The sequence below is a fragment of the Drepanopeziza brunnea genome, assembly GCF_022702325.1.
Source record: "Drepanopeziza brunnea f. sp. 'multigermtubi' strain 214-2 chromosome Unknown ctg8, whole genome shotgun sequence".
In the NCBI taxonomy this organism is placed as follows: Eukaryota; Fungi; Ascomycota; class Leotiomycetes; order Helotiales; family Drepanopezizaceae; genus Drepanopeziza; species Drepanopeziza brunnea.
In genome coordinates this window covers 2,170,777-2,195,505 of record NW_027094071.1, presented here as the reverse complement: position 1 = coordinate 2,195,505, position 24,729 = coordinate 2,170,777, and the positions used below count along the sequence as shown (strand labels likewise).

At 47.6% G+C, this 24,729-nt stretch overlaps 6 protein-coding genes across 6 annotated transcripts; 3 read left to right on the top strand and 3 right to left on the bottom strand.

The window, feature by feature from the left end:
• Positions 1-42: 42 nt before the first annotated feature.
• Positions 43-2,118, bottom strand: L3040_005327 (uncharacterized protein; the record flags this gene model as incomplete). The annotated part of the gene is made up of 1 exon (XM_007288754.2): positions 43-2,118. One exon carries the CDS (start codon positions 2,116-2,118, stop codon positions 43-45), a length of 2,076 nt encoding a protein of 691 aa, XP_007288816.2.
• A 3,465-nt stretch (positions 2,119-5,583) lies between these two features.
• On the bottom strand, positions 5,584-7,121 carry L3040_005326 (uncharacterized protein; the record flags this gene model as incomplete). Its single annotated transcript, XM_007288753.2, has 5 exons — positions 5,584-5,784; positions 5,910-6,445; positions 6,551-6,641; positions 6,697-6,859; positions 6,910-7,121. The coding sequence occupies 5 exons, from the start codon at positions 7,119-7,121 to the stop codon at positions 5,584-5,586; spliced, it is 1,203 nt and encodes a 400-aa protein (XP_007288815.2).
• A 2,535-nt stretch (positions 7,122-9,656) lies between these two features.
• L3040_005325 (uncharacterized protein) lies at positions 9,657-10,652 on the top strand (the record flags this gene model as incomplete). Its single annotated transcript, XM_066157332.1, has 7 exons — positions 9,657-9,719; positions 9,810-9,848; positions 9,899-9,910; positions 9,960-9,999; positions 10,052-10,341; positions 10,464-10,518; positions 10,615-10,652. The coding sequence occupies 7 exons, from the start codon at positions 9,657-9,659 to the stop codon at positions 10,650-10,652; spliced, it is 537 nt and encodes a 178-aa protein (XP_066011638.1).
• A 1,032-nt stretch (positions 10,653-11,684) lies between these two features.
• L3040_005324 (uncharacterized protein) lies at positions 11,685-12,008 on the top strand (the record flags this gene model as incomplete). Its single annotated transcript, XM_066157331.1, has 1 exon — positions 11,685-12,008. One exon carries the CDS (start codon positions 11,685-11,687, stop codon positions 12,006-12,008), a length of 324 nt encoding a protein of 107 aa, XP_066011637.1.
• Positions 12,009-14,356: 2,348 nt separating this feature from the next.
• Positions 14,357-19,287, bottom strand: L3040_005323 (uncharacterized protein; the record flags this gene model as incomplete). The annotated part of the gene is made up of 5 exons (XM_007288752.2): positions 14,357-16,227; positions 16,278-17,566; positions 17,611-17,710; positions 17,754-18,906; positions 18,973-19,287. 5 exons carry the CDS (start codon positions 19,285-19,287, stop codon positions 14,357-14,359), a joined length of 4,728 nt encoding a protein of 1,575 aa, XP_007288814.2.
• Positions 19,288-21,664: 2,377 nt separating this feature from the next.
• Positions 21,665-24,011, top strand: L3040_005322 (uncharacterized protein; the record flags this gene model as incomplete). Its single annotated transcript, XM_007288751.2, has 4 exons — positions 21,665-21,784; positions 21,837-21,939; positions 21,987-23,358; positions 23,408-24,011. The coding sequence occupies 4 exons, from the start codon at positions 21,665-21,667 to the stop codon at positions 24,009-24,011; spliced, it is 2,199 nt and encodes a 732-aa protein (XP_007288813.2).
• Positions 24,012-24,729: the final 718 nt, after the last annotated feature.

The window sequence follows — 24,729 nt, the reverse complement described above, 5'->3', positions numbered from 1 at the left end:
TATCTTGATCTCTCTACTCCAGTGATTGATGTAACAGAATTTTCACTTAATTTGCATCAATTTTTCCTCATTCTGAACTCGTCCATCCCCAATACTGAGATTTTCGAAGTGAGGGGTAAAGTCAAGATAGTCCCTGTGTTCCAAGAAGCCCCGTATAGAGTAATTTTTTGCCGCATCTGTAAATTCCGAGTTGAAGGAAGCGACTTCGTTGTCTGCCAATTCCGAGATGCCAGCCACCTGATGCTGCGGACGGCTCAGCCAAAATTTTCTCCGTTTCGGCGCCACTTCAGACTCTTTCTGTAAGAGAAAGCCGCGGAGGTGATAGCTCTCGCCAGGATCGAGCGACATCGAGTTACCTTTCTCAGTAGATTCAACTTCGTTATTCGGGAGTGCTTCGACCAAGAGATCTGACGGGGTGTCAGAAATATGGGTAGTGTAAAGCTCGACCGGATCTTCGAATGACACCTCGGCTTGATAGCTGCGTAGCCATAAATCCGTCGGCTTCCTGACAAGTTGAGCCGTCACTTTGGTGCCGGAGACGAGTCTTCTTGTGGGGAGAACTTGGCCGCAGTTCGTCATCCAGTCGCCGGGCTGCATCCATTTCCTCAGCATATCCTGCATCGTCTCGGTTCCTGAAGGCAAGAGGATGCCCAATCGCGCCCGGCGTGCGTACATGTTGAATACCAAGACGAATCTATCGCTTTCTGCATACGCTAGAGCAGGGTGAGAATCGTAGTTTTCGAACCGGCTTGACTGTCTACTCGTGAACTCAAGAGCAGCGGTCACGCTATCCTTCCCCTCCATCCGATCTATCACGATCGTCTCCTCATCTCTGGCTTCGCCATCATCCCAGCTGCTGCAGCTATCCGACCACGACGTCCATCGACTCGTGACTTGGAACCCTTTGAACTCGAGGACGTCCAGAGCCACAGAGAATTTGTACTGAGGTAGCCCGCGGAATGACAGCTCCGATTCGTCTTCCTGCTTGACCTGTACCATTCTGGTGCTGCTCTCTATCCGGGCTTGCATGTTGTCGTTCCACCAAGGTACACGGATAATCTCGGCAGAGGATACTCTCGTAAACTGGTTCCCCTTGATGCGGCGCAGCAGAATCGCCAGCATGGAGTAGTTCTGCCCGGCCCTGCAGGAGAGGAACGCCAAGAACGTGTCGTCGGCATCCATGAAATCCAGATGCAGCTCCTCGGGGATGCATACTGGCAACTCAACACGGATCCCTTTGTTCGTCATCGAATACGGCGCCTTCTCGTATCGGAAGACGTCCAACCTTCTAAAGTCTCCAGAGTTCTGAAATGCTTTAGGCGAGCGAGCAAGCAACCCGCCACTAGTATCCTTGTCGTCGGCCCAGGCAAAAATCGATTCGTCGTCGGAAATCCGTAGGATCTCGAGCTGAAGCCTGATGAATGCGTTCTCCCCTTCTCCGTACAACGGTGGCATATTGACTCCGAACAAGCCCATCAAGCTATATGCTTTGTCCTCACTCCTCGTAGTTTCTCTTCTCGAAGCCCAGGACATTTTCTGAGCGATGCTAGCCGTTCTCCAACCCCCTAGATCACCGATACCCGTGGCCTTCGAAATAAAAGGCCAGAGCTGCTGTCTGTTCCCTAGTTGTTGCCAAGCGGCCGCGCAGAAGATGACTTGCTTCGGAGCCAGGAGTTCCTGCAATGTCCAACCTCGGCTGAACCACTTGCTTCGTTGAAACTCCTCTCCTGTCGCTGCCGTTATTTCGCCATCCGTGCTTCGCACATCCGACAGATAGGCATAGCATACGCCGGCTTTCCCGTACCACGTGAACATGGAATTGATCGCCTCGGAAAGCTCGGCGCTGCTGGACTTATCGATGCAGCACGAATCTACCCAGATCCAGGTATAGCCATGCACCCGAGCCTGGTCGCAGCAGCCTCTGATCTTGGACCAGGCGGCAGTATTCACATCCTGCTCGCTATTCACAAAGGCTGCGGGGTCAGAGCCCTTGATATCCTCGAGCTCTTGGAAGGTGATCTCATGGCCCTCCCATCGATGGGAGAGGATTGCATAGGGAGGGATCTCGCTCCCTGTGAAGTCCGAAAGGATGAACGTTGCCGTGTTGAGAAGGCGCATGTCAGCTCTTGTGGATGTTAGGCTAGATCAGCCCGTCTTAGCGAGGTTTGTGCGTTGAGCTAAGGGGAAAGGAGAAAGCCGATCCTGCCTTCGTGAAGATCTGGGGGAGATGGAGACGATTTAGCGTCAATATAAATATTTTCATTTAAGTTTGGGAAAAGTACATTGAGAAAATCAAAGCTGATCATTTTTCGATCCGATGCTCGTAGTCGCAACTGTGCAGTTGTTATTGACTGCTGAGGTGGCGGGTAATGGGCTATACTGCCTGTATATATAGAAGCTTAACGTTAGCGCCAAATCAAGAGAAATACAATTTGTGGCTCCATCTAATTCGCTGGCATTTATTTGGCTCGAATTGTGGCAATATTAAAGTCGTTAATGATGTTGTTACCGCAAGGTTAAATACGCGAATACGCGGCACGACTTGGCAAGTACCGGCAGTAAGTACGAGCTGGTATCATGTGACTTCTTAAGCGAGCTGTTGTGATCGTACTCATGTGGCCAGCATATCTATCCCTATGTCAAACATCATCTCAAATATAAAGTCGAAATTATGCCCAGTCAATCATTGCAGCAGTAAGCTCTACATTTTTTTTTAAAAAAAAAATAGAAAAAGAAAAAGAAAGAAAAGAGCCATGGCTGACTATCAACTTAGCTGAATTATGCTAAGGATACCCATCCCATATTAAAATAAGGTAGAACGAACGATCCTCGGCATTGTGAATTCGAAACCGGACTTAAAATAGTTAGTAAACGAAATCAGAAATAAATCGTAATATCGTTTTATTTCTCCAAGAATTTCATGCTCCCCGATTTACCAGACGCCACCTTGGATGACAGACCCCCGTCCGCCTAGATTAAGTAGCAGCCCGGCCCTACCCAGCGCTACCATTGCCTGCAATTTTAAGATCTGATATGCAGGGAATAGGAAAGAAAAAAAATTCTCCTATCAAATGCCAGTCAAGGAATGGGTTGCGATGAGTGCAGGCATCATCGTGTATCTCCTTACAAGTGCATTTTCCAATCCTTTTTTGGACCCGTGGATTGGAGAGGAAGAAGAGCCCCCTCTTTACTGAAACTTTCCACCTCCCGTTAGAATTTATAGCTATAGCGGATTTATCATTAGAAAATGCACTGATGAGCATGTAAAGAAAGCAGCATAACCCCGACTCTGATGCCCATCGTCAACCACTCTACACACACAACAAATATTCAATCATTCTCCAATCCTCGCCGACGAAAATATATGTTATCACCAGAATGGTTTTCACTATCCTCGCCGTTATGTTTGCGACTCTCGCTCCTGTGTTCGCATCTACAGTCAATCCAGATGCTTCTGCTTGCCGCTTAAAAGACGATGTAGTAAGTTATCTCAAAACGACCATCACCGCATCTATCCTATCTTCTCTGTCCACTCTTATGTATATCAACTGAAAATAACCACAGCCCAATAGTATTTGTACGTCCGGGGCAATCCCGGCAAACATTTGTGGTCCTGTAAGCCCCCGTTCTCTTTCCTTTCTTTATCAGTCACGTGCACCCGTCGACATGAGCGTTCTGTATCCACACATGTGAAAAAAAAAAGAGAGAGAGAGAGAGAGACAGACGCCGATATCATGATTCGGCCGGTACAAGTTGGTGGACTTCGCTGGGCAGGCATAGACAGGCGATCATTTACGTACCCCGATTCTCGGGACCTCTGGATGCCTTTGCCATCAAACACCTCTCCAACGACTATCTCCAAGCTTTTTGAAGATCAAAGGCGCTTACAATTTCTTATTTCTCGTAATTTCATGTCTGTTCCTATCATCACTCCACGTCGTGATCTCAGCGAGTTGACAGAGGCAAGCAAGCAGAGCAGTCTTTGTTCACAATATAAGCCTACGCTGGGGCTCTTGATTAAATGAACAATGCCCGTTTACACCATCACGACTTCGGCGCCATTCTATAACCTATCTTGATATAGTCAATTATGCCGTACCCGAATCTCCTCCTAAAGATATCCCGTCAGATTCAAACACTCTCAAAAATTTTCGAGACGAGAGGGATGAACTTTCCGATGTTCATCAAGCCTCTTCTGCTTCCATCCAAAGCCGCTCTCTCGAATATCAATGCCGATACTCTCCAGAGGCACTTATACAGATGCCAGGACGCAAAAAACCATCACCACGACTTCAACATCGTTATCAAAAGGTGCTCGCTCCAATGGAAACCTTTCTTTCCATACGTTCTCTTATCGTAAATCTATATTTTCTTCGCTCTCAACACCTTACTTACATCTTCCATCCCCAAGAAGATGAAAATACTATCAACCCATTTATAGTTCATTTCCTCGTTTTTTTTTTAAATAAAATTCGTTTCTATTAAAGCCGTGTTCCTTCCTGCGTTATAAGGCACGTTCGCTTAATCCTCGATCCTTAGAGCTTTCACTTTACTGCATCACGGCAAGCATTCAACATAACTTGGTAAAATAGGTTTAGGTCTGCATATTAAAGGCCCGATATTTCTATGAATATTTCCAAATAAAAGTTTGGAGATTATATGATCTAACATTTCGTATGCAAAAAGCGGAAACCGGCATCCTAAGCGAGCGTGCCACCTGGCGCGGGAAGGGATAAAACGAAGCCCTTTTAGCGAAAACTAATACCTGTCTTTCTTTATTTAAAGAGCATTAAAGAGATGATATCAGATTTTGATTGAGAATATTCGCTTTTTTCTTTATTGAAAAAGATATAAAAAAAAAGATAAAAAAAACAATTTCTATGGAAAAAAAATTAACGAGAAGAGAAAAGTTTTTCTAAGGTCTGATAAGTAGTAGGTACGCCAGCCAACACGAGAAATTGGTAATTTATATATACCACGTATGGTTATTCTTTTCTTCCTTTGTTTTTATTTTTTACTACCCTCCATGTATAAAGGGCAGCATCTCAAGGGTGGCGGGTGGCACGAGCCAAAACACCGCAAAAGTTTATCCGTGCCACCCTTGGGATCCTGCCCTTTTCGTATACATGGGGTGGGGGGTAGTGATATAAACGGTTTCTTGGAAATACAATTCTAATTACTATCTATTTTGAATACTTACAGTCTTAATTCAAAGCGAGCGAATAGATAGGATTTCTTCCGTTATAAGAACCCATTTCTATAACGCAGTCGTTCATAGATGTTAAACGGTGAATCGATTTTAGCCGAACGCAGAAAGCTGATACGAAAAGAAAGAAAGTAAAACCGTGAAACAATTTGTGCTTTTTATTTCCTCTTCATCTATCAACCAGGTTTTCTTTACAAAGTAGGCACTTTTAGCTCATTATAAGTCGTGATATGTACATATATCAAAAATAGGACCGTATTGCTAGCGGAACGAAAGAAAAATATGATTCGTCTGCCAGGACGAAGAGATACGACGACGTCGCTATAATATTTTTGATGCCGAGGGCGATCTTGCGCGAAGTGAAAGTTACCCACTCTTTACAAGGAATCGTAAGTGTAACAGAAAGGACCGGCAGTGATGCTCATCAAATCTTTCATAGCGACGGGACCGTAGCCGGGGGTGGCAGCATATCCCATGTCGACGGGTGTTTCGAGGGTAGTGTTGGGCGAGGGTGGGACATTCAAGAATGTTCCGGTGCCGGATATAGCTGTCAGGCGCTTTTTCGGGTCTTGCATTTGCTGAATGGAGATCGGATCGTTAGCATATATTCGTGATTATGTGTGTCTTGGGAGTAGTGTTAGGAGCTGGGTGGTATATCCCGGGACACAAAGGAAAAGGGCGGCTGCCCGATGATTAAACTTACCCACATCCACCAGACGCGGTCAACCATGCTATGGTGTAGATAGAAAGCCGGGTCCCCGGGCGAAGCGAACCCGTCGGCTGCTGGATCACCGGCGATAGTGAAGTGTCCACCCCCATGCACGCCGAGGCTTCCCGAGCCTGGGACGCCTTGCAAGACAGTCTGGAACGAATCAATGTCCCAATTTTCGGTGATCAGATCCAAGATGGCGGTCGCGTTCGCGAACTTGTCATTGACCTTGGAACTAATATCGCGCGTCAGACATCGAGGGTTGTAGTCGAGTCCACTGCCGGTTTGGCTTTTGCCGCCGTTGAGGGGAAGAGCGCTAGGTCCGAGATTGACAGTCATGTTTTTGAATGGTCCCGAAGAGACGCATCCACCGCCATTGGCTGCTGAGATAAGTACATCGCGGTGGCCAGGAAGAGCGAGGGTGAGGTCTCCTCTGCCCGGAATGTAGAGTCCGTTGCCAGACATGCTAGTCGCGCTTCCATCGAATACCGGACCACTGGTGGTATCATTGGAGAAGAGACCCCAGTTCCCTGTATAGCACCAGGGAGTCAGTACTTTTCTGACTGGGAATAAATGTTCCGGGAGTAGAGCAAGATGTGCTGAAACGGGAAAAGATAGACTCTCCAAATACATACAGTATGGTTGCGCACCCGTGTAGCCACACTCATCGCGAAGAGCTTTCTCGTACATCCAGGTGAAGTATCTGTGCCAGGCGAGGAAAGTCCCCTCAGGAGAACGATCATCAGTCTCAGCGTAGATGGACAGTTTACAATGCGCTTACTGTATAATGGATGTTCTGAGTTTGGTTGATGTGTGTCCCAACAAAATCATCGTATCTGGATCTAACACCCGGTATAAGACTCGTTGGAGTCAAAGGCGCCTTCTTCTGGAAGCACAGAACGGCATCTGTGTATGCTATCCTCTCCTCTGAGCTGAGAGATCCCCTGCGCCAGGTTTTAGATGCCATTCGACTGATCCAGATTTGAGTGCCTACCATTCTTTTCGCACCAACATGTTGGACTTTGCACAGGTTTTGCCATTTGGTCTTTGCATATATGTCCCGAAAAAAATGTTGTCTTGATTCCTCCTCGCAATTGATGCTAGATTGTCAAGTGTCGCATGTGCAGCAGCGTTTGAATCCATAACTGGACGAGCCACTGTCGCCCCTACGATGAGGGCAACGTTGACGACGAATTGGAGCCGCATGCTTATTGATATCTGAGGCGCAACAGTAGCTAAATTGTCGGGAAGACTGGCAGGCTGAGAAGGCTACTCAGGATAGTGACGATGAAGATGGGATTTTAAAAAGAAAGGATGATAACTTGGGGTTTTTATAACAGTTCCGTCGCTTCTATCCTCTTCTATCCTTATCTTAGGGCTCGATCGTTAATAGATGATCATTGAATACGATTTATTAATTTTTTATAGCCTATCATATACGCAGCACGATGTGGATTCAATTAATGGTAGGGAAGAGATGAGATTGGCAGGTGTTCTTCACCAAGCTTGTAATTTATAAACCTTATGCTATGTTAGAAATTCTGCTTTCATAGTTCATAGTTCACAGCTCCCTGTTCACGGTTTTCGGTTTTTGGTTTCCGGTTTCCGATTCACCTGGCTCATTATAAGATTTATGAAAACGGAAGCGAAGGAAGGGAGGGATATGGTTCTTTATCTCTAGAATCAGTATTATAGTTGCCTTCAGCTTTTTAAGATATTAACTAGTAATCGAAGATTATAACGAAATCTTTAGCAGCTTTTGAACGATTGTTTTTCCGGCAAAGAGCTCACCTTACCTTAGCATATCGTAATGCTTTTTTACCTTTTATCTCGACCTGAGTTTCCTTTTGGTCTCGATCTAATGATTAATCCAAAACCAATATAACTGATAACGATATATCCGATGAAATATTTCTAAACTGATATATTCGATAAAATATTCAAAAACCGATATAGACGATAAAACCAACACTTAAATTAATAACGATATAACAGATGCAGCCGATACGGCAATTCGATCGAATTCTTTTCCGATATCTGAAAGAAATACTGGCGTTTTTTTGCGTGTAGCTATTAATGCTAATTTCCGAGCCTCTTCGATTTTGGCAGGCGCGGGTTGTTATATCCCACGCTAACGGGTACTCCTGCAATTAAGCGACGACACAACCAGTCCTTATAAATGCGGCTGATATCTACTGCCACCGTACCTATTACTGCCGCGCACAGTTGAATATTAAATATATTATTTATGCATTCCTATCAAAACTATAAAACAACGCACGCCAACTTCTAACCTCCGATCCCTAACCAACCCTCCCCCTTTATTTCCTTTATTTGCTACGAATACTAATCTACGGAGGTACAGCGGTCAAGTAACCCTTTTGTTTCAATCTACTTCGCAAACTAGCTTAATCAATCGAGCAATACTTCTACGACCCTTCTCTTCGTATCGTTAGAAAAACATAGGCGAATTTAAATTTCTAGCGCTCGTTAAGAGTATATTAGAGCGTTATCGGCTCATAATCGAGGCTGACAAGAAGTTTATAAAATATCAATATAAATTACTTCTTAACTCTATCGAATATATATATCATATTATCGCGTTCAGCGATACGGAGCGGAGGATTGTAAAGGTGTTGTTCGATTAAGCTAGTTTCCGTAATGGATCAAAGGGGAATTATTTAGCCGCTGTACCTCCGCAACGAGCGCTTCGACTTAGCGGAAAGTATGTTTAGTACAGCCGGTTGGTCTTGGCCGGCAAATGCTTCGGGAGAGGCGATAAAGCTTGAATCGACGGATGATTTCATTTTATCTGCCGGTTGTAATTATTATTATATTTATTAACGTCGGGCGGGTATTTCAAACGCAATGCTTGGACTTTAGGACCTTTTATAAGGTACGGTGACGTCCCAAATAAAGGAATCATATACAAAGTACTATTCAATCGAAAGTAAAGACATCGTTAAGAAAAAGCTTTCTTTTAAATAGCCCCGGGTTTTTAATCCCGCGGTATTGCAAACTCTTTATAAACCTTTTAAAGCATTTTATCAAAATGTACGCCGAGTTTTCTTTCGTCATCTAACGAATACCTATAGCTTTTCGAGCGGCTTCGATTTGTATAGATATAAATATGGAGGGCTTTTTTTCTCTTTATCGTAGAGCTAAAAAAAAGCTCGCGTTCGTAGCCTTTATATAAATCCGCTCCGCTCGTACGGAGCGGAGGTAGAGCAGTTATCAGCATCTTTTTGAGCGATTTTCGCCTTGGCGGACAGACTCCTTGGCCGCACGGGTACCAATCATCGATAAATTCTCTACGATTATCTAGAATTGGAGTCTCATTAAGATAACGCTAATGGAAATGCTGCTCGATTTATACTGAAGGTTTTGGAAGCTTATAGTATCGAGCCGATCGGATAGCTTTATCTCTAGATCTTAACCCGATCGAGACGGTTTGGAATCAAATAAAATATTAAATTCGAAAGAAATATCTCGAGGTTTATTAAAAAATATCATCGACTAGAAATAGTTGTTCAATAAGCGCGGGACTCGATCGAAAAATATAGAGTTGTTGCTTTAATTGAAGCGATGAGACGGCGTTGTTTACGAGGTGCAGGGGTGGTATACAGCCTGGTAGAATGAAAACTTATTAAAATAGCAAGAACTTACCCTATCCAAAAAAAAGGCAAAAAAAAGAAAGGACTATTCGATGCTTAGCCAGTGGCCACGTTGCTTATCCGTACAATGGAAAAGAAGCTTTGGCCTTTAAAAACCTCGGTAGTGTTTAACTATAAGCGAGTCGTATCTGTCCGTAGCTCGGGCCTTCCTGTATCCGTTCCCGAAAATGTCCTGGAGACAAAAAAGGGGGCAATCGCTGACTGCTTCGTGTGCTGCTAGGGTGCGAATGATGATTCGGAGCGGAGTGTAGGAGCAAGTGTAAGTTTACTGGGAAGCATCTTTTAGTCTCACGGTCTCACCAGGCACAGGATTATGTTAAAGTCTGTTCCCATATAGGCTTGATGAATATGCTCTAATACGTATTTCCAGATCCTATCTATAGCGGGGTGGCTGCTTGGTCACCCCATCGGTCAACAATGATTCAAGACTTCACGCGGTATACCTCGACCGCGTACAGATAGTCGGTCTGAAGCCCAACTTCGCCACGCAACCCATCTACCTGATTACCACCACGACATCCAAAGTCTCGATAGCCCTCTTCCTGCTCCGCTTCGCCCCGAACAAGGGCTTGCGAAATTTTCTATGGGGCATGATCTATTTCATGATCATACCCGGAGTATACTCCGTACGACACTCGCGGTCTTCACGGTCCTGGCGCAATGCAAGAACTTGGCAATTCTGTGGGATCCATCAGTGGTCACGACTTGCTGGAGCGCGGACTTGGGCCGTAAACTCAGCTATACCAACACTGGTCAGTCTCTGAAGCTAGCCCCGCTGCCAAAGTCTCAAGACTAAACCGTCTCACCGGGTCTGACTATCGCTACGGATCTCATCCTTGCGCTGATCCCGATTCCGATGCTCTGGAACGTCCAGATCAACTCCGTAGAGTCAATATATCGCTCGCTGTCATCATGCCCTTGGGTCTCTTGTGAGTATTACTCTGTATACCTCCTCACTCTCTTAATCCTACCTCCAAGAGTCAATTCTACATTGGTGAAAAGCGCGCTAACAGCTCATGCTCCAGTGCATCCGCCGCCTCGATCATCAAAGCGACAAAACTGATCAACTACGGCAAGACCGAACTCTTCCGACCTCCTTACCATAGCTCTATTCTAATATCTCGAAAAGCGTATTCAATATTGCAAGTTATAAAAATTTGCGAGCGAATCGTAAAAAGATCTCGCACAAACGATATAATAATATATTCAGCTATAAAGGTTCGAATAACATTTATAATTGTATATTATTAATTGTATTTTAGATACGAAAATAATCGACTTCTATCAAGGTACTTAAGTAAATATTTGATTCGAAAATATTTCACAAGATTGAAATTTCTTTTCAATCTAATATTATTAGAAAATCGGTGCGGAATACAATTGTTTCGCGAGACATAATTGTTTCGCCTACTTTAGTAAGGAAAGCCCCAAAAGTTGCGACGTCAAGGCCCACTATTAAGACTCGCTCTGCTTTCCAAACCCAGACTTCCGGGGTTTAACTTTGGGAATCTGCACCCTCCAAAACCCTAAATCACATCCCCCGGAATATCCAAATTCCCGGCCCGTGCTAAGCACGAAAAGGTACTAGCAAATGTCTCCTTTTGCGTGCGACAAGGCCTTATCCGTATTTCTTAAAATCTAGACCTTCGTAAATTCATCTCTTTGGGCCCAGATCTTAGTTGCGAAACATCCTCCGCCTCCGACAAGACTTGTGGAGGAGCCTAAGCATACAGATCCTAGGCATCCATTTAAATATAGTAGAATATAGATTGTACGAGCGATCGCGATTGCTGACCGTTACAAGGAAGCGTTACTGTGAAATCCGAATATTCGGCTGGGCCGGGCATTTGAATACTCAGGGGGATGCGATTTAGGGTTTTGGGGGGTGCAGGTTACCAATCCCATACTCTTCTCGGAGTTTATATATATATATAGTAGTATATATATGGGGTGTTTATACGGCGCTCCTCGCTTAGCGAGAGAGGCCTATTAGCGAGACACGCTAACCGCTCCCCCCTTCCTTCTCCCAGAACCAAAGTCAACGTCTGCATCATCGCCGCCTCCCTCACCCTGACTCAAACCAATTTTCAAACACATGCTCGACAACACCTCCTGGTACTTCTCCACCAGCCCCTGCCACGGCTCCAAATTAGCCGGCGGCCGCCGGAGGAACGCACCGTACCATCTGCGCCTCTTCCCGGCGCCGGGATCTTCACAACCACAGCAGAGGCACTCTGCCGTGCTGTCTAGCCGGTTTACGAAGTATGCAAAGAACAAGAGCTGCGGGGGTGGGAACCCGAAGCTGAACCCGGTCAGGCGCGATCTGGAGGATGGCATTAGCGAGAAGAACATCGTGCCGCTGCAGCAGCAGCTGGGCTTGGAGAGCAGGATGAGTAGTACCTACTCAGGACAGGGATAGGGGTGGAAAGCGGTGTATTGTGCAGACGATGGTGGTGAGCGTCGTTAGCGTGTCAGCGCTGGGGGGCCATTGCGATCAGGATCGGGATCTGAATCAGGGCTGTGGTAAGACTGAGGAGATGGAAAGGGAGATGAAAAAGGAGAGAAAGGGAGATGGAAAGGGAGATGGAAAAGGAGATGGTAAGGAAGATGGAAAAGGAGATAGAAAAAGATGAAAAGGAAGATAGAAAAGGACATGAAAAGGGAGATAGAAAAGGAGATAGAAATAGAAATAGAAATAGAAATAGAAATAGAAATAGAAATAGAAAAAGAAATATAAAAAGAAAGAGAAAAAGGGACAGGAGCGGGCCGAGATGTATACATGACGCGATGATGATGATGATGATGCCACGGATGGTAGAGGATCACGTATAAACAAGTAAGTGAATTTTTTTTCTACTCCCTCTGAACTTAACAGAAAATGATAAATGAATATGGAAATAAGCCACGCGTATAATAACTACCTATCTTATAATACCCAATTCCAAATCACAAAGCTATTAGAACAAAAACTCAATGCCCTTTGATATCATAATCACAATTACAATCACAGTCCTAATCACAGTCACAGTTACAATCACAGTCATAATCATAGACAGTCCTTAAAACCCTCCTTAAAGGAAAACTCCTTCAAAGACCCCCTTCCCCCAAAAAGCCCCATCTACTTATCCTTCCCCTCTAAATAGATCAATCAAACTGCCTCCCTCGACTTCAGCTCTCCATTCGCCCAAGAGCCCGCCCTATAACCAGCAGCAACAGGCTTTTCTTGCTCCCCTCTGGAGATATCTAGATATCTCGATATCCGACTAGTGATAGTTCAATGCACTGTCCGAGAGCCGATGGCCGCAAAGAACGAAAGAAAAACAATCTTTTTTAATAGAGAACCTTCGCATATCATCCTTAAATTTATTTAACAAGAATATCCGGCTAGCTGGTCTCGGTCTGGTTGGTACATACATACGTCGTCAGCCTACTCCAATCTCGATTCTCGATCATCTGAGGTTTTTCCGCTTTCGAGCTTTCGAGCTGCTAGAGAAAGAAAATGGAATTCCGAATATTCGAAAAAAGAATAATTTTTTTCCTTTTTTTTTTTCCAATCAAATTTGGTATTCCGTGACCTCCGCCGCCTAATGCATGCGGAGCTTCTGAAAGACTTTCGCTATTTCTCCTCTTGCTATTTGCTTCTCCGTCACCTAGGGTTTTTTTTTTTTTTTTTTTTTTCCATTTGTTTTGTAGCATCTCAAAAAGAAGCTCTACTAAATGTTCTCCGACGTTGCAATCGACGAAATCGAATTCAGAACACGCCAGGCAAAAGATGGAAAGCTGTTTGCAAGCTGCGTGGAATACGTTGGATCAGTCGTTATGTGATAATTTGTATCAGAGTATGCCGGAGAGAATTGAGGCTTGTATCGCGGCCGAAGGCTGGCATGCTAAGTATAGAGGTCGGTGCGCATTCGAATAAGTAACTTAAAAATTGAGAAGAGTAAAGGGAGTCTAAAGAATAGAATGGTATTTTTTTTTGTTTGATTTGGATTTGTAATTATTGCGTGATTGAGAAGTGATAGCTAAGTGTCCAATGTTGATTTTTATGTTCTCGCTTAAGTGGCCGGCCAACAGCAGTTGCCTAGTACTGTATCCTATCCTGCTTATCCTATCCCATCCCATTCTTCACACCCACACCCACATCCACATCGACATCCACACCCACATCTACACTCACCTCATTCCTCTTTCCCACATCCCCCCCTTTCCTCCCTCAAATTTTCAAATCTTCCAAATCCCAAGTAAACTCCACAAAGCATAAAGCATATAGCGTAAAGCATAAAAAAAAAAGCCTCCACATCAAAACCTCACCAAATCTATCCAGATCACTTCAATCTCAGCAACAGCAATAGCAATACCCTTACCCCCCACCCACAGAAGCAGAAAACCTCCTCGTTATTCATCTACTTTAATTCCTTCATTCCTTCATTCGTTCAATGCACTGATATTTAAAGAAATTATATATATATATATATCCAGCTAGCTGCATGTTATCTATCCATTCATCCATTTCTCCCTTACCCTGACTGACCCTTATCTCCTTCCTTAAGCCAACATGAGAAAAATGAAAAGAGAAAGAAGAAAAGAGAAGAAGAAGAAAGAAAAATTTAAGCATATTTTCAAAAGAAAAAAAAAGAGAAAAAACCAACGCCATGGATTCTCGATGCTTATGCTTATGCGTATGCTTGGCGCCGGCTCGACGTAACCTACCCAATTTCATCATATTCCATTCCATTTAACCCCATTTACTCCTACCCCTTCACCCCCTCAACCCCCCATCAAAGCCTCCAAACTCTGCCTCTCCCCACTTTCCAAAACCATACTCCGGAAAACCCCATCAGGAACACGCTGGAAAAGTTCCCTCGGCGTCCCAAACTCCACCCCCCTACCCTCACCCATCACAAGAATCTTGTCAAAGTCCGCAATCGTGCTCAGCCGGTGCGCGATCACGATGAGCGTGCTGTCGTTGAACTCCTCGCGGATGGAGCGCTGGATGAGTGCATCCGTCGCCATGTCGACCGAAGAGGTGGCCTCGTCCAGAATCATTATCTTGGGCCGCGAGACGATCGCGCGCGCGAGGCAGAGGAGTTGACGTTGCCCCTGGGAGAGGTTCAGGCCACCTTCCGTGATGGGCGTGTGGAGGGAGGTAAATGGATTCTTGTTGAGGTTAGGTGTTGCGTTCACATTGGCAGTCGAGCTTGCGCCTGCTATCGCTGCGTTGTTCGCGGAACTAGAGCCCGGACGGGGAAGAGGCGTGTTTGTGCCCGTGTTGGCTAACGAGACGTTAATACTGTCCGCTTCTGACGCAGAGATGAGATGGACACGCTGCAAGGCGTCTCGTAGCTCAGCGTCGGAGTGCTCGTCGAAGGCGTCGAGGTTACTTCGCACCGTGCCGGAGAAGAGCACAGGGTCCTGCGGGATGATGGCTAGGCGAGAGCGCAAAGCGTGGAGCTTGATCTTGGAGATATCCAACCCGTCGATATAGATGCTCCCTTCGCGCGCTTCGAGGAAGCGGAAGAGGGCGAGGGTTAGAGACGATTTTCCTGCGCCAGTACGGCCCACGACGCCGATCCTCTCGTTACGCTGCACGGAGAATGTCAGGCCTTTTAGGACTGGGGGGAGGTCGGGGGCGTATCCGACCACGAGATCTGTGACTTCCAATCGTCCCTCTGACGGCCAGGCGGCTGGCGGGTCGGTGCCGGAGAGGGACTCGGTGGGAAGGTTGATGTATTCGATGATGCGCTCGGCAGCGTTCATGTCCAGTTCTAGGTTGGTGTAATGTCGGATCGTCCAAATCACTGTATTGCCGTACTCCAAGGCAAAGGAGAGGGCGAACCCGGCAAGCGAGGCGTCAATGTCCAGAAAAATAATAAAGGCAGCGACAAAGCTGGCGAATAAACCCCCGACCGCAGACATCCGCCATCCCATCCACCGGTTGAAGGCCCAGAGATGCCAGAAGGAAGTGCTATGGTCGTCGATCCGGGAGAACATGCGGGCGATATAGACATCGCTCTTGTCAAAGGCGCGGATCGTGCCTACGCCTGTGAGGGCTGAGCCAAACTGCTCGAATACCGGAGACTTTGCCGAGGACTCGAGGCGTTTGACTTCTCGCGCGCCCGAGATGTAGAGGCGGGCAATTTGCAGGCAGATGGCGAGTAGGGAGAAGGAGAGCAAGATCACGTAGGGCGACACAATTACGCCAGCGATCAAAATTCCGAATAAGCGGAAAGCGTTGTTGGCACCGAAACCAATATCTGCTGAGAGACGGGCGTCGACGACGTTGAAGTCGGCTGTGAAGCGGTTGAGGATACGGCCGAGTGGCACAGTATCCATCCATCTGAGGGGTGTACGCAGAATGGTGAAGGAGAGCTTGTCAAAGAGGCGACGAGACGCCCGAATGGAGCCTGTGAAAATGTACCAATATCGGAAAGCTCCTACGATTACATTTGCGACAGAGAATGCAACGTAGATACCAAGGTAGTACCTCAGATTTGCTGAAGAATCTGTAGTCATGATGTGCGTGGCATTTGCTCTGTAGGGGGAGAGATCGTGGACTTGGTAGGAGTAGGTGAAGGCATGGGTCATACTTGTGTGCTTCTCGTTGTTGCCGGTCCAGATCTTGATCCACCAGGATCGACCTAGTGATGTGAGCAGTAAGTTCTGACATAAGTTGACCACACGAGCTTACCAGTAACAATCACCTGCAAAAGCGAGAACGCAATAAAAGCAACAGACCAAAACGCCCAACCACCGCTGAACGTCATATAGTCCAGATAAATCTTCGTCTTAACCCGCCCCTGCTCTCTCACTTCGTCTTCCACAAACTTCTTGACCGCCCTCTTCGAATCGACTTTCTTAAGCGCCTCTCCAGCCTCAGCACTATCCCCATTACTCGATTCCGCCGAGTTGACAGCTGTGGGATCCTCGTCATCCGGATTTTCAACCTCGGCTGCTTCATGGTTAATGATCTGTTGAAGAGTACCATCGTTTTCCAGCTCAGAGACGAGACCTGCATGTTCGATTGTCCCATCGCCAAGCTCCACAACGTACTTCGTCTTCGATTTGCATAGGGCCACGTGATGTGTGACCAGGATTCTCGTTCGGCCGACTCCCAGCTCACCTGTGAGGCCCTTTTCAAAGATAAATCGTGCAACATGCGAGTCCACGGCGCTGAAAAGATCGTCCAGCACCAAGATCCCAGCACGGGAATAAAGCGCTCGTGCGAACGTAACTCTCCAACGCTGACCACCGCTCAGGTTGATCCCGTTAGCTCCAATCTCAGTCGCTTCACCATCAGTGAGCATTTCCAGATCCTTCTTCAATGCACAGACCTCAATAACTTTCTGATATCTGTATTCGTCGTACGGAAGGCCAAACAGGATGTTATCCTTGATGTTCGCGTTTTCGATCCACGGAATTTGAGCGACGAAGGCCACGGCCGACGGAATAATCCAGTTGTCCTTATTGGCGAGATGGTCGTGGCGATCTCGGCTACGAGGCGGCTGCGGCACATTGATCTTCCCAGCAAGTAGATCAACTTCCCCCAGAATAGCAGCTAACAGAAGACTCTTCCCCGTCCCAGTCTTTCCACTGACTACGCTCAGCTCATCTGGTGGAAACGATAGATTGATATCACGCAGGACGTAGCGGAGATCGTCGACCTCCTTTTCTTCATCAGAGGGCCAGGCAATGGAGGCATTCTCGAAGGCGATGTTGGGGCCGTGACTAGTGTTTTGGGAGATTTCGGGGGCACCGAGGTATTTCTCAATGCGTTCCATAGAGACGTAGGCGTCGATGAGGTCGGTGGTTAGTTCTGGGATCACAGAAAGTGTGACTTCAAGATTGGTAAAGACGCCGATAGCTGTAAAGGCTACGGACGGGGTCAGCTCGCCGTAAATCGAGGCGTAGACTGCAAGGGAAGTGGCGGCTAGCGCGACTGGGGAAGTGATCCAACAGAATAGCAGGAACGTGTCGGAGCTGGCTCGTTAGCTAATCCTACTTCCACGTGGCTTGCAACTTACAGATAGACATTCCACTGCTCTTCCAATTCTTTACGTCGTACCTTTCCGATCTTTCTTTGCCAGTTCTGCTCTAAAGCAGAGAACTTGATCTGTCGGATACCTAATATCGTCAGAGATTTTCTCCAAATTCCCAGAATACATACCTTGCAAGGCCTCCGTCACAACCCCCATCTTCACATCTCTCACTTTCATCAATCTGTCCTGCGCAGCAGAATACCTCTTGCTACAAAAGATATTCAACGGGATCGTCAACGACATAGCCAAGAATCCCGCCACCAGAGCCTTCCACCCAATGATGCTCAGCAAGAAGGCGAACGACACAATCAGCTTGAAAAGACTACCAGGCAGATAATTGTTGAACGAGCAGAAATCCGAGACGCGCTTGGTATCGACACCGATCAGATTAACAGTAGACTGCTTCCCCTTGTTCTCGCCCTCCTCGTCGTTCAGCTCCGGCTTGTTGCCTGCCACATTCGCCGTATCCGGACCAGCAGGCACCTTCTTTTTCGATGCCTTCGCAGCCCCTTTGACGTCCTTGCGACGCATGGCTTTCTGGAAGATGAGCGCCGATAGCTGGGCGCGGATCGGGATGGCGAGTTCGGACCAAGAAACCCAGTAGAGCCATGATTCGATCCAGGAGGCTCCGATTGTCGTGATGGTTAGAACGACGACCCAGATCCACGCCTCGGGGCTGACTGTGTCGCCTGAGACACGCTTTTCGAGGATTTTCAGGAGGTGGTAGGTTACGAACTGAGGGGCAAAGTTTCCGAATGCTTGGACCAAAGTGAGGCACCATTGGTTCCTAAAACTGCGACTGTGGTCCAAAAATATCTCAACCCATAACTTCTTCGGATGGGGCTTCTCGGCCCAGGACTCGCTTAGATCTTGGGACCGGGTATTTGAGTCCATCTTGGGGAGGTCTACCAGTTCAATGCGGTTGTTTTGGCGGGAGAGGCGGAGGAGATGCTCGACCCATGTAAAGGTATATCTATCAAATGCAGAAACAGTCTGCATGCCATCAACTGGCACGCCATTATGAAACACTTCCGGTCGTCTTGGTAGAGAGACGCTGGAGAATGTCACCAGAACGACCAAGAAAAGCTGGGTAATGCGGAGACTCAGTTCCGCGGAAGAGACGTATCTTTCACCCGCCGTTTGCTGTGCAATAAGTCCATCTTGGTACAAGAGGGCTGCGAGCAGTGAAACGGAGGAGAGAGCTGCATAGACCCCCAAAGTGTAGCTTTTGACGGAGCTTTTGATGAGGATGATTCCGACTGTCTGGACCAGGATCAGGGACTAGACATATATCAGGTCAGCACTTGAGAGTTCAATCTCTCGCTCCGTCACGTGGAGCTAGCTCACCCATTCCGCGACCAACAGCCAGTTCTCCACGAACATGGATCCCCCATCTCCAAGCGTGGCGAGAACAGCGAGAGCAATCGAGGTGAGCAATCCTGCGCCTGTGAAGAAGGCGAGCAGGGCTTTCGGAAGCTTGCTGCTATACTCGGCTACGGATGTTGCGGTGGCGACTCCATCTCTGTCTTCGTAGATGCCCGGTAGCGGTTTGAAGCTCCGTAAGTGGGATGAGATGCCGAGAAGTGAAGGGATGGTGATCAAGGCAACGAGAGCGAGACTGCAGGCGCCAGTAGCAAGGGATATCGAAACGGTCTCGAGCATCTTATGCTGTCCTTGTGCTGATGTTGTTATTGTTGTGGTTTTTTTTTTTTTTTTTTTTTTTTTTTTTTTTTTTTTTTTTTCTGGAGAGTTAGGATGTGGCGATCATGTCTCGAGGATCCAAGTCAGGCCAACCCGTCATTTATAGACGTATGGCGTATAAAGCGGATATGAGAGGAGAAGTGAAGTGAATGATGATTCCGAGAAACCTTAGTCAGAAAGTGACTGGTCGGTCGTGAGAGGGTGGATTAGGAAAAATTGATCGGGTTGAGTCATCGGCGAGTGAAGTTCGGAGTGAGATGAGATGAATTCAACGGATGGAGGCGGAATGTTATGCAGCTAACACTCGCCGTCGTCGTATAGATCCCGATGCAGAACTTGCCTTCTCGTATTGGTGACTGGCGGGAGGAGGAGGAGGACGAGGGGGGGGGGAAAGGGCGTGGAGTTCCAAGCGAACATAAGAAACATATAACAACTTTTGACAACAACCCCCCCAGAATGAAGAAGAGCCGTACTCCGAACACTACTCCAGTAAGCAGGCAGCAGGCAGCAGGCAACTGGACGAACGGGAACGCAAGCCGCCTTTCTTGACTAAGTTAAGCACTAACAACCAACATCCCAACACCAGCACTGACTGCATGAGAGGGGAGTAAGAACTTCAAAGTACCTAGGCCGGCCAATCCGGTCCAGGACCCGAACATCGCAATTGGTTGCGGCTACTGCGAAGTAGCTAATCTCTCCGAGGGGCTTGATGAACTCGATGAATCTGCAGCATTTAGGGTTCGAGATGGGGACCGCTTCCTCTAGCTGCGAACCCTATCTGAGCGGTGAAAGTGATAAGTGTTGCGAGACAGGTGTCACGTTTTGTGGCGAAGGTGAGGAGATGGAACAGGAGATGGAACAGGAGAGAAGAAGAAGAAGAAGGAGAAGAAGAAGAAGACAAGAAGATTAGAAGCTTGAATTGATTTATCTTGAGGCCGATTTCATCTGCAATGTAAATAACCAGTACCGAAATATCAACCGTCTCGAAATATATCCCACGTGCAGCGAGGTCATCCAGGTATAACACCGAATCCGATACCGATACGGTACCCGCTTTCCCGGAGACGAGGCTTAGAAGATATCCGATGCAAAAGCCACAGACGGGCCACCCACGGATCAAGTGCTTCGTATAGGTGCTACACCGCGAAATTGGTGATAGAAGTAGACGAAGAGGCGCTGTTGGGCTTGACGACATACAGTAGCTCGATTCCCTAGCTACGGTACGGTACGGTGAGTTGACTGGCTGGCTTAGCCGTGGTTGGGCATAAGGCCAACTCGCTCTATCAGTAGACTCTTATTTTTGGAATCGGCAATTGAAGACTCGAGTTTGGATGATAACATCTAACTCCTACTTGACAACAACGACCAAGGTAGACGAAGGTGGGTTGATGCAGAAGGTATGGATGTCTGCACACTTTAGCTTAATGCGACAACTACCTACCCAGCTGCCTGCTATAAGCAAGGGTAACTAACGATCATAGATATATTTCTTGGTATTATGACTGATCTGACCAGGCTACTGATTGGAATAGACTTTGCTTGATCTTGATCTTGGTCTTGATCTGGTCTTGATCTTGGTCTTGAACTTGATCTTGAACTTGATCTTGAACTTGATCTTGATATCGCCTTACGCGACCAATTCTATCAGAGTCAGTCAAGTATTGAAACAACCACAAGACAATTGTAACATATAATAGCCTCCGTAATAGACATAGAATGATGAAAAGGGGATAGCTGTGGGGAAAGTTATCCCCAGTTCCTATACATTCCTTTTAACATCTTGCATCTGAACCAAAAGCACGGGCGACGCGAAAAGACACGCGTTAAACGCGGCAACGCGAAGGACGGCTTAGACAATAACTACCTTTTCCTTCTTACGTAGTACGTAGATACCCCACATTAAGAGTCAAACGGATTCAATACAATCTCTCTCTCAAATTTGATATAAATTAATGCAATCGGGCCAAGCTACTGAAATCTCAATCACTCAATTAATTGTATAAAACACCGGCAAAACCTCGCATCTCCAAACTTGAGCTCACTCCAAACGGGGCTGACCTTTAATCCCTGATTGACCTGCATCTTCTCAAACTCCTCAAACTACGAAAGCACAACACACAAGCGGCCAGAGCTAGCCTCTCCTATATCCCCAAGAGTCTTCTCTCCTCATCGCGACCCAGATTCTACACAAAAAACCACCACCGCCATCCCGCCGGACGATACCAAACACACCGTCTCACGCTGTCTCCCAAGCCATAGGCCAGGCCTCGCTGCCACCCCCCCCCCCCCCCCCCGATTCCCTCGCCGGCGGCTCTCCAGCTTCCACCCTACGCCCATCATGAAGGCGGCACCCATAATCGTCAACTGGCACGCCGAGAACGCCCCCATATACTCTGCAGACTTCCAGCCGCATGGTAAGGGGAGATTGGCTACTGGAGGGGGAGATAATAATGTCCGGGTAGGTCTGGCAAAAAGGATAGATGCTGTCTGCAGTTGCTGACGAATAACAGTTATGGAGAATAGATGCTGAGGGAGAGGACAGAAATGTCGAGTACTTATGCACAATGGCCAAGCATATTCAGACTGTCAACGTGGTACGCTGGGCTCCCAGAGGTAAGCCTTCACTCTTAAATCATATGTGCATACGCTAACAGCAACAGGCGACGTCCTGGCTTCCGCTGGCGACGATGGCAATGTCATCATTTGGGCTTTACACTCGAAGAATGCAAAGCCTGTGTTTGGGGAGGACGGCACCGAGGACAAGGAGACATGGAGACCGAAGCACATGTGCCGCTCGTCAGGCCACGAAATATACGACCTGGCGTGGTCTCCCGACGGAGTCTACTTCATTACTGGAAGTATGGACAATGTTGCGAGAATCTACAACGCTCAGACTGGACAGCTGATACGCCAAATCGCCGAGCATCAACATTACGTTCAGGGCGTAGCTTGGGATCCCCTTAACGAGTACATTGCAACCCAGTCCTCTGATCGCTCTGTGCATATTTACACGCTCAAGACGAAGGATGGGGCATACACGTTGGATAATCGAGACGAGGATCTCCGCAGTGTTGGCAAGAACTTGAGGATGGATCTGCCAGGTCGACGAATCTCTTCTCACAGCCCAGCTCCCCCAGAGATGGGCCTGCGCCAACAATTCGCCGCAGAAATGTCGACTTCTGCTATTCTAGGCTCTCCAGTTCCATCATGCCCGGGTACTCCAACCTCTATCGCTCTGCCAATGAACCCACCCAGTACGATCAGTCACAGTCGCAGATCTTCATTTGGACCCTCCTCGCCGTCTATGTCTATGCGGAGATCTGCTTCTCCAGCACCATCAATACCTCTCCCAGCGGTCATGCCTATGGAGGCCTCACCCAAACCATACAGCATCGGGCTGGGAGTCAAGAATGCGCACATATACTCAAATGATACCCTCAAGTCCTTCTTCCGCCGATTGACCTTTACCCCGGACGGAAGCCTCTTGTTCACACCAGCTGGTCAATACCAATCGCAATTAAAGGGTACGGAAGAGTCTGCAAAGACGATTTACGAGGTCACAAACACCGTGTACATTTACTCAAGAGGAGGCATCAATAAGCCACCAATTGCACATCTCCCAGGACATAAGAAGCCATCTGTGGTGGTCAAGTGCTCCCCGATCTACTACACTCCCCGAAAAGCTTCGCCTCCGACCAAAAACATCACAATCGACACATCATCAGAGGACACCATGTCAGCCTTGCCAGACCCGGTCATTCCAAAGTCGGCAACACCATCCGTAATGGATCCCCCGCCTACTCTACCTCAGACCGACTCTTCGGGGCCTACTTCTTCTCCAAAGCCTAAGCCAGTGGAAATGGACACACACTCGTCCGCTGCACCCGGACCGATGATGGCTTTCTCACTCCCATACCGAATGGTATACGCCGTTGCGACAGAGGATTCGGTTCTGATGTACGATACTCAGCAACAAACGCCATTGTGTATCGTCAGCAATCTCCACTGTGCGACATTCACCGATCTGACTTGGTAAGTCTCTAACCCCATCTCACATGACCATTACTAACACATTCATCAGGTCCAACGATGGCCTAACACTTCTCATGACATCCTCGGACGGCTTCTGCTCAACTCTGACTTTCGCTCCGGGAGAACTAGGCCAAGTCTACACCGGCGACGTCCCCACCGCAAAACGCCCATCTCTCAGCACTGCCGCCTCCTCGTCCCAAAACACTCCTATGGCAACACCGACCGCTGTCGCACCATCCTCACCCTTCTCCGGCCACAAGCGCACTTCGTCTACTGTAGCGCCCTCTCCCCTTGCCGCCCCTTCTCCTTCCATCCGTCCCTCTTCGCCGACTCGCTCAAATTCCACCTCGTCCGTCGCTACGCAATCTTCTCACGCACCTGGCACTATTATCAGCAATCCTACGCTGGTCGGGAGTAGTATGCCTGGAGTTACAGCTGGTAGCAATGTTGGGTTTGTAGGTGGTGTCCCAATCGCCACGCCACCGCAGACGCCGCTGAGTACGAATGAAGGCGTGAGTGGCGCCAAGCGCGATGCGAGCGAGAGTCAGCGTGATGACGGAGTGGAGAAGAAGAGAAGACGGCTTGCGCCAACGCTTGTTCCTGCCGAGGAGATCAATCCGGCTTCAGCTCCGGCTGGAGGATCAGGTCCTTAATTTCCTTTTCTTCTCTCTTGTGAAAATAAAAAATGCGGAGTTTGGGAATGATAGCGAGGAAAATCGGTGTCAAGGGACTGGGACTCTGGGACTGAGGATTGGGATTGCGTTAGCCCTGGCGTTCTTGGGAACTCCACATAGTGTTTACCAGCTGAGCTTGTCTTGTAACAGGCAGAACAAGCTGAAGAGTAAGTGAGACCTGGATGTATTGGCTTTGGTGACCAAGTTCGTCAGGCTTGGGGGGAGGCCTAGTGCGCTTGTCCTCCCCAGGTCGTGAGTGGATTGACTGGCCTGCAGATATTTTCCGAGGGGGTAGGATCAACTACTTTAGGTCAATGTATGTGGTGCTGGCTACCCTTTATATCATCTGCTTGCGCATAGATAGTTTCCATCTCGCAACCCCGCCCGCAATGGAACGTGGTGTTATATAATACGACGGCAATCATCTCGCTGATCATGTTTTCCCTTTTTTTTCCATCTTATTTTGTCAAGCTCGCTCGCTCGGTGCTCTATTGCACAAAGGAGAGTGGATTCGGCAAGTCGTCCTTTCTTTCTTTCTTTTTTTATTTCTGCCTCTGATGTCTGATGTCCGACTCTGATGTCCGACTCTGATGTCCGACTCTGATGTCCGACTCGGATCTCTGATGTCTGACTCTTGACTCTGACTCTTTTCTTTCCGCGTGGTATTCGCAGATGGATGGATAGAAGAAGAGCCTGG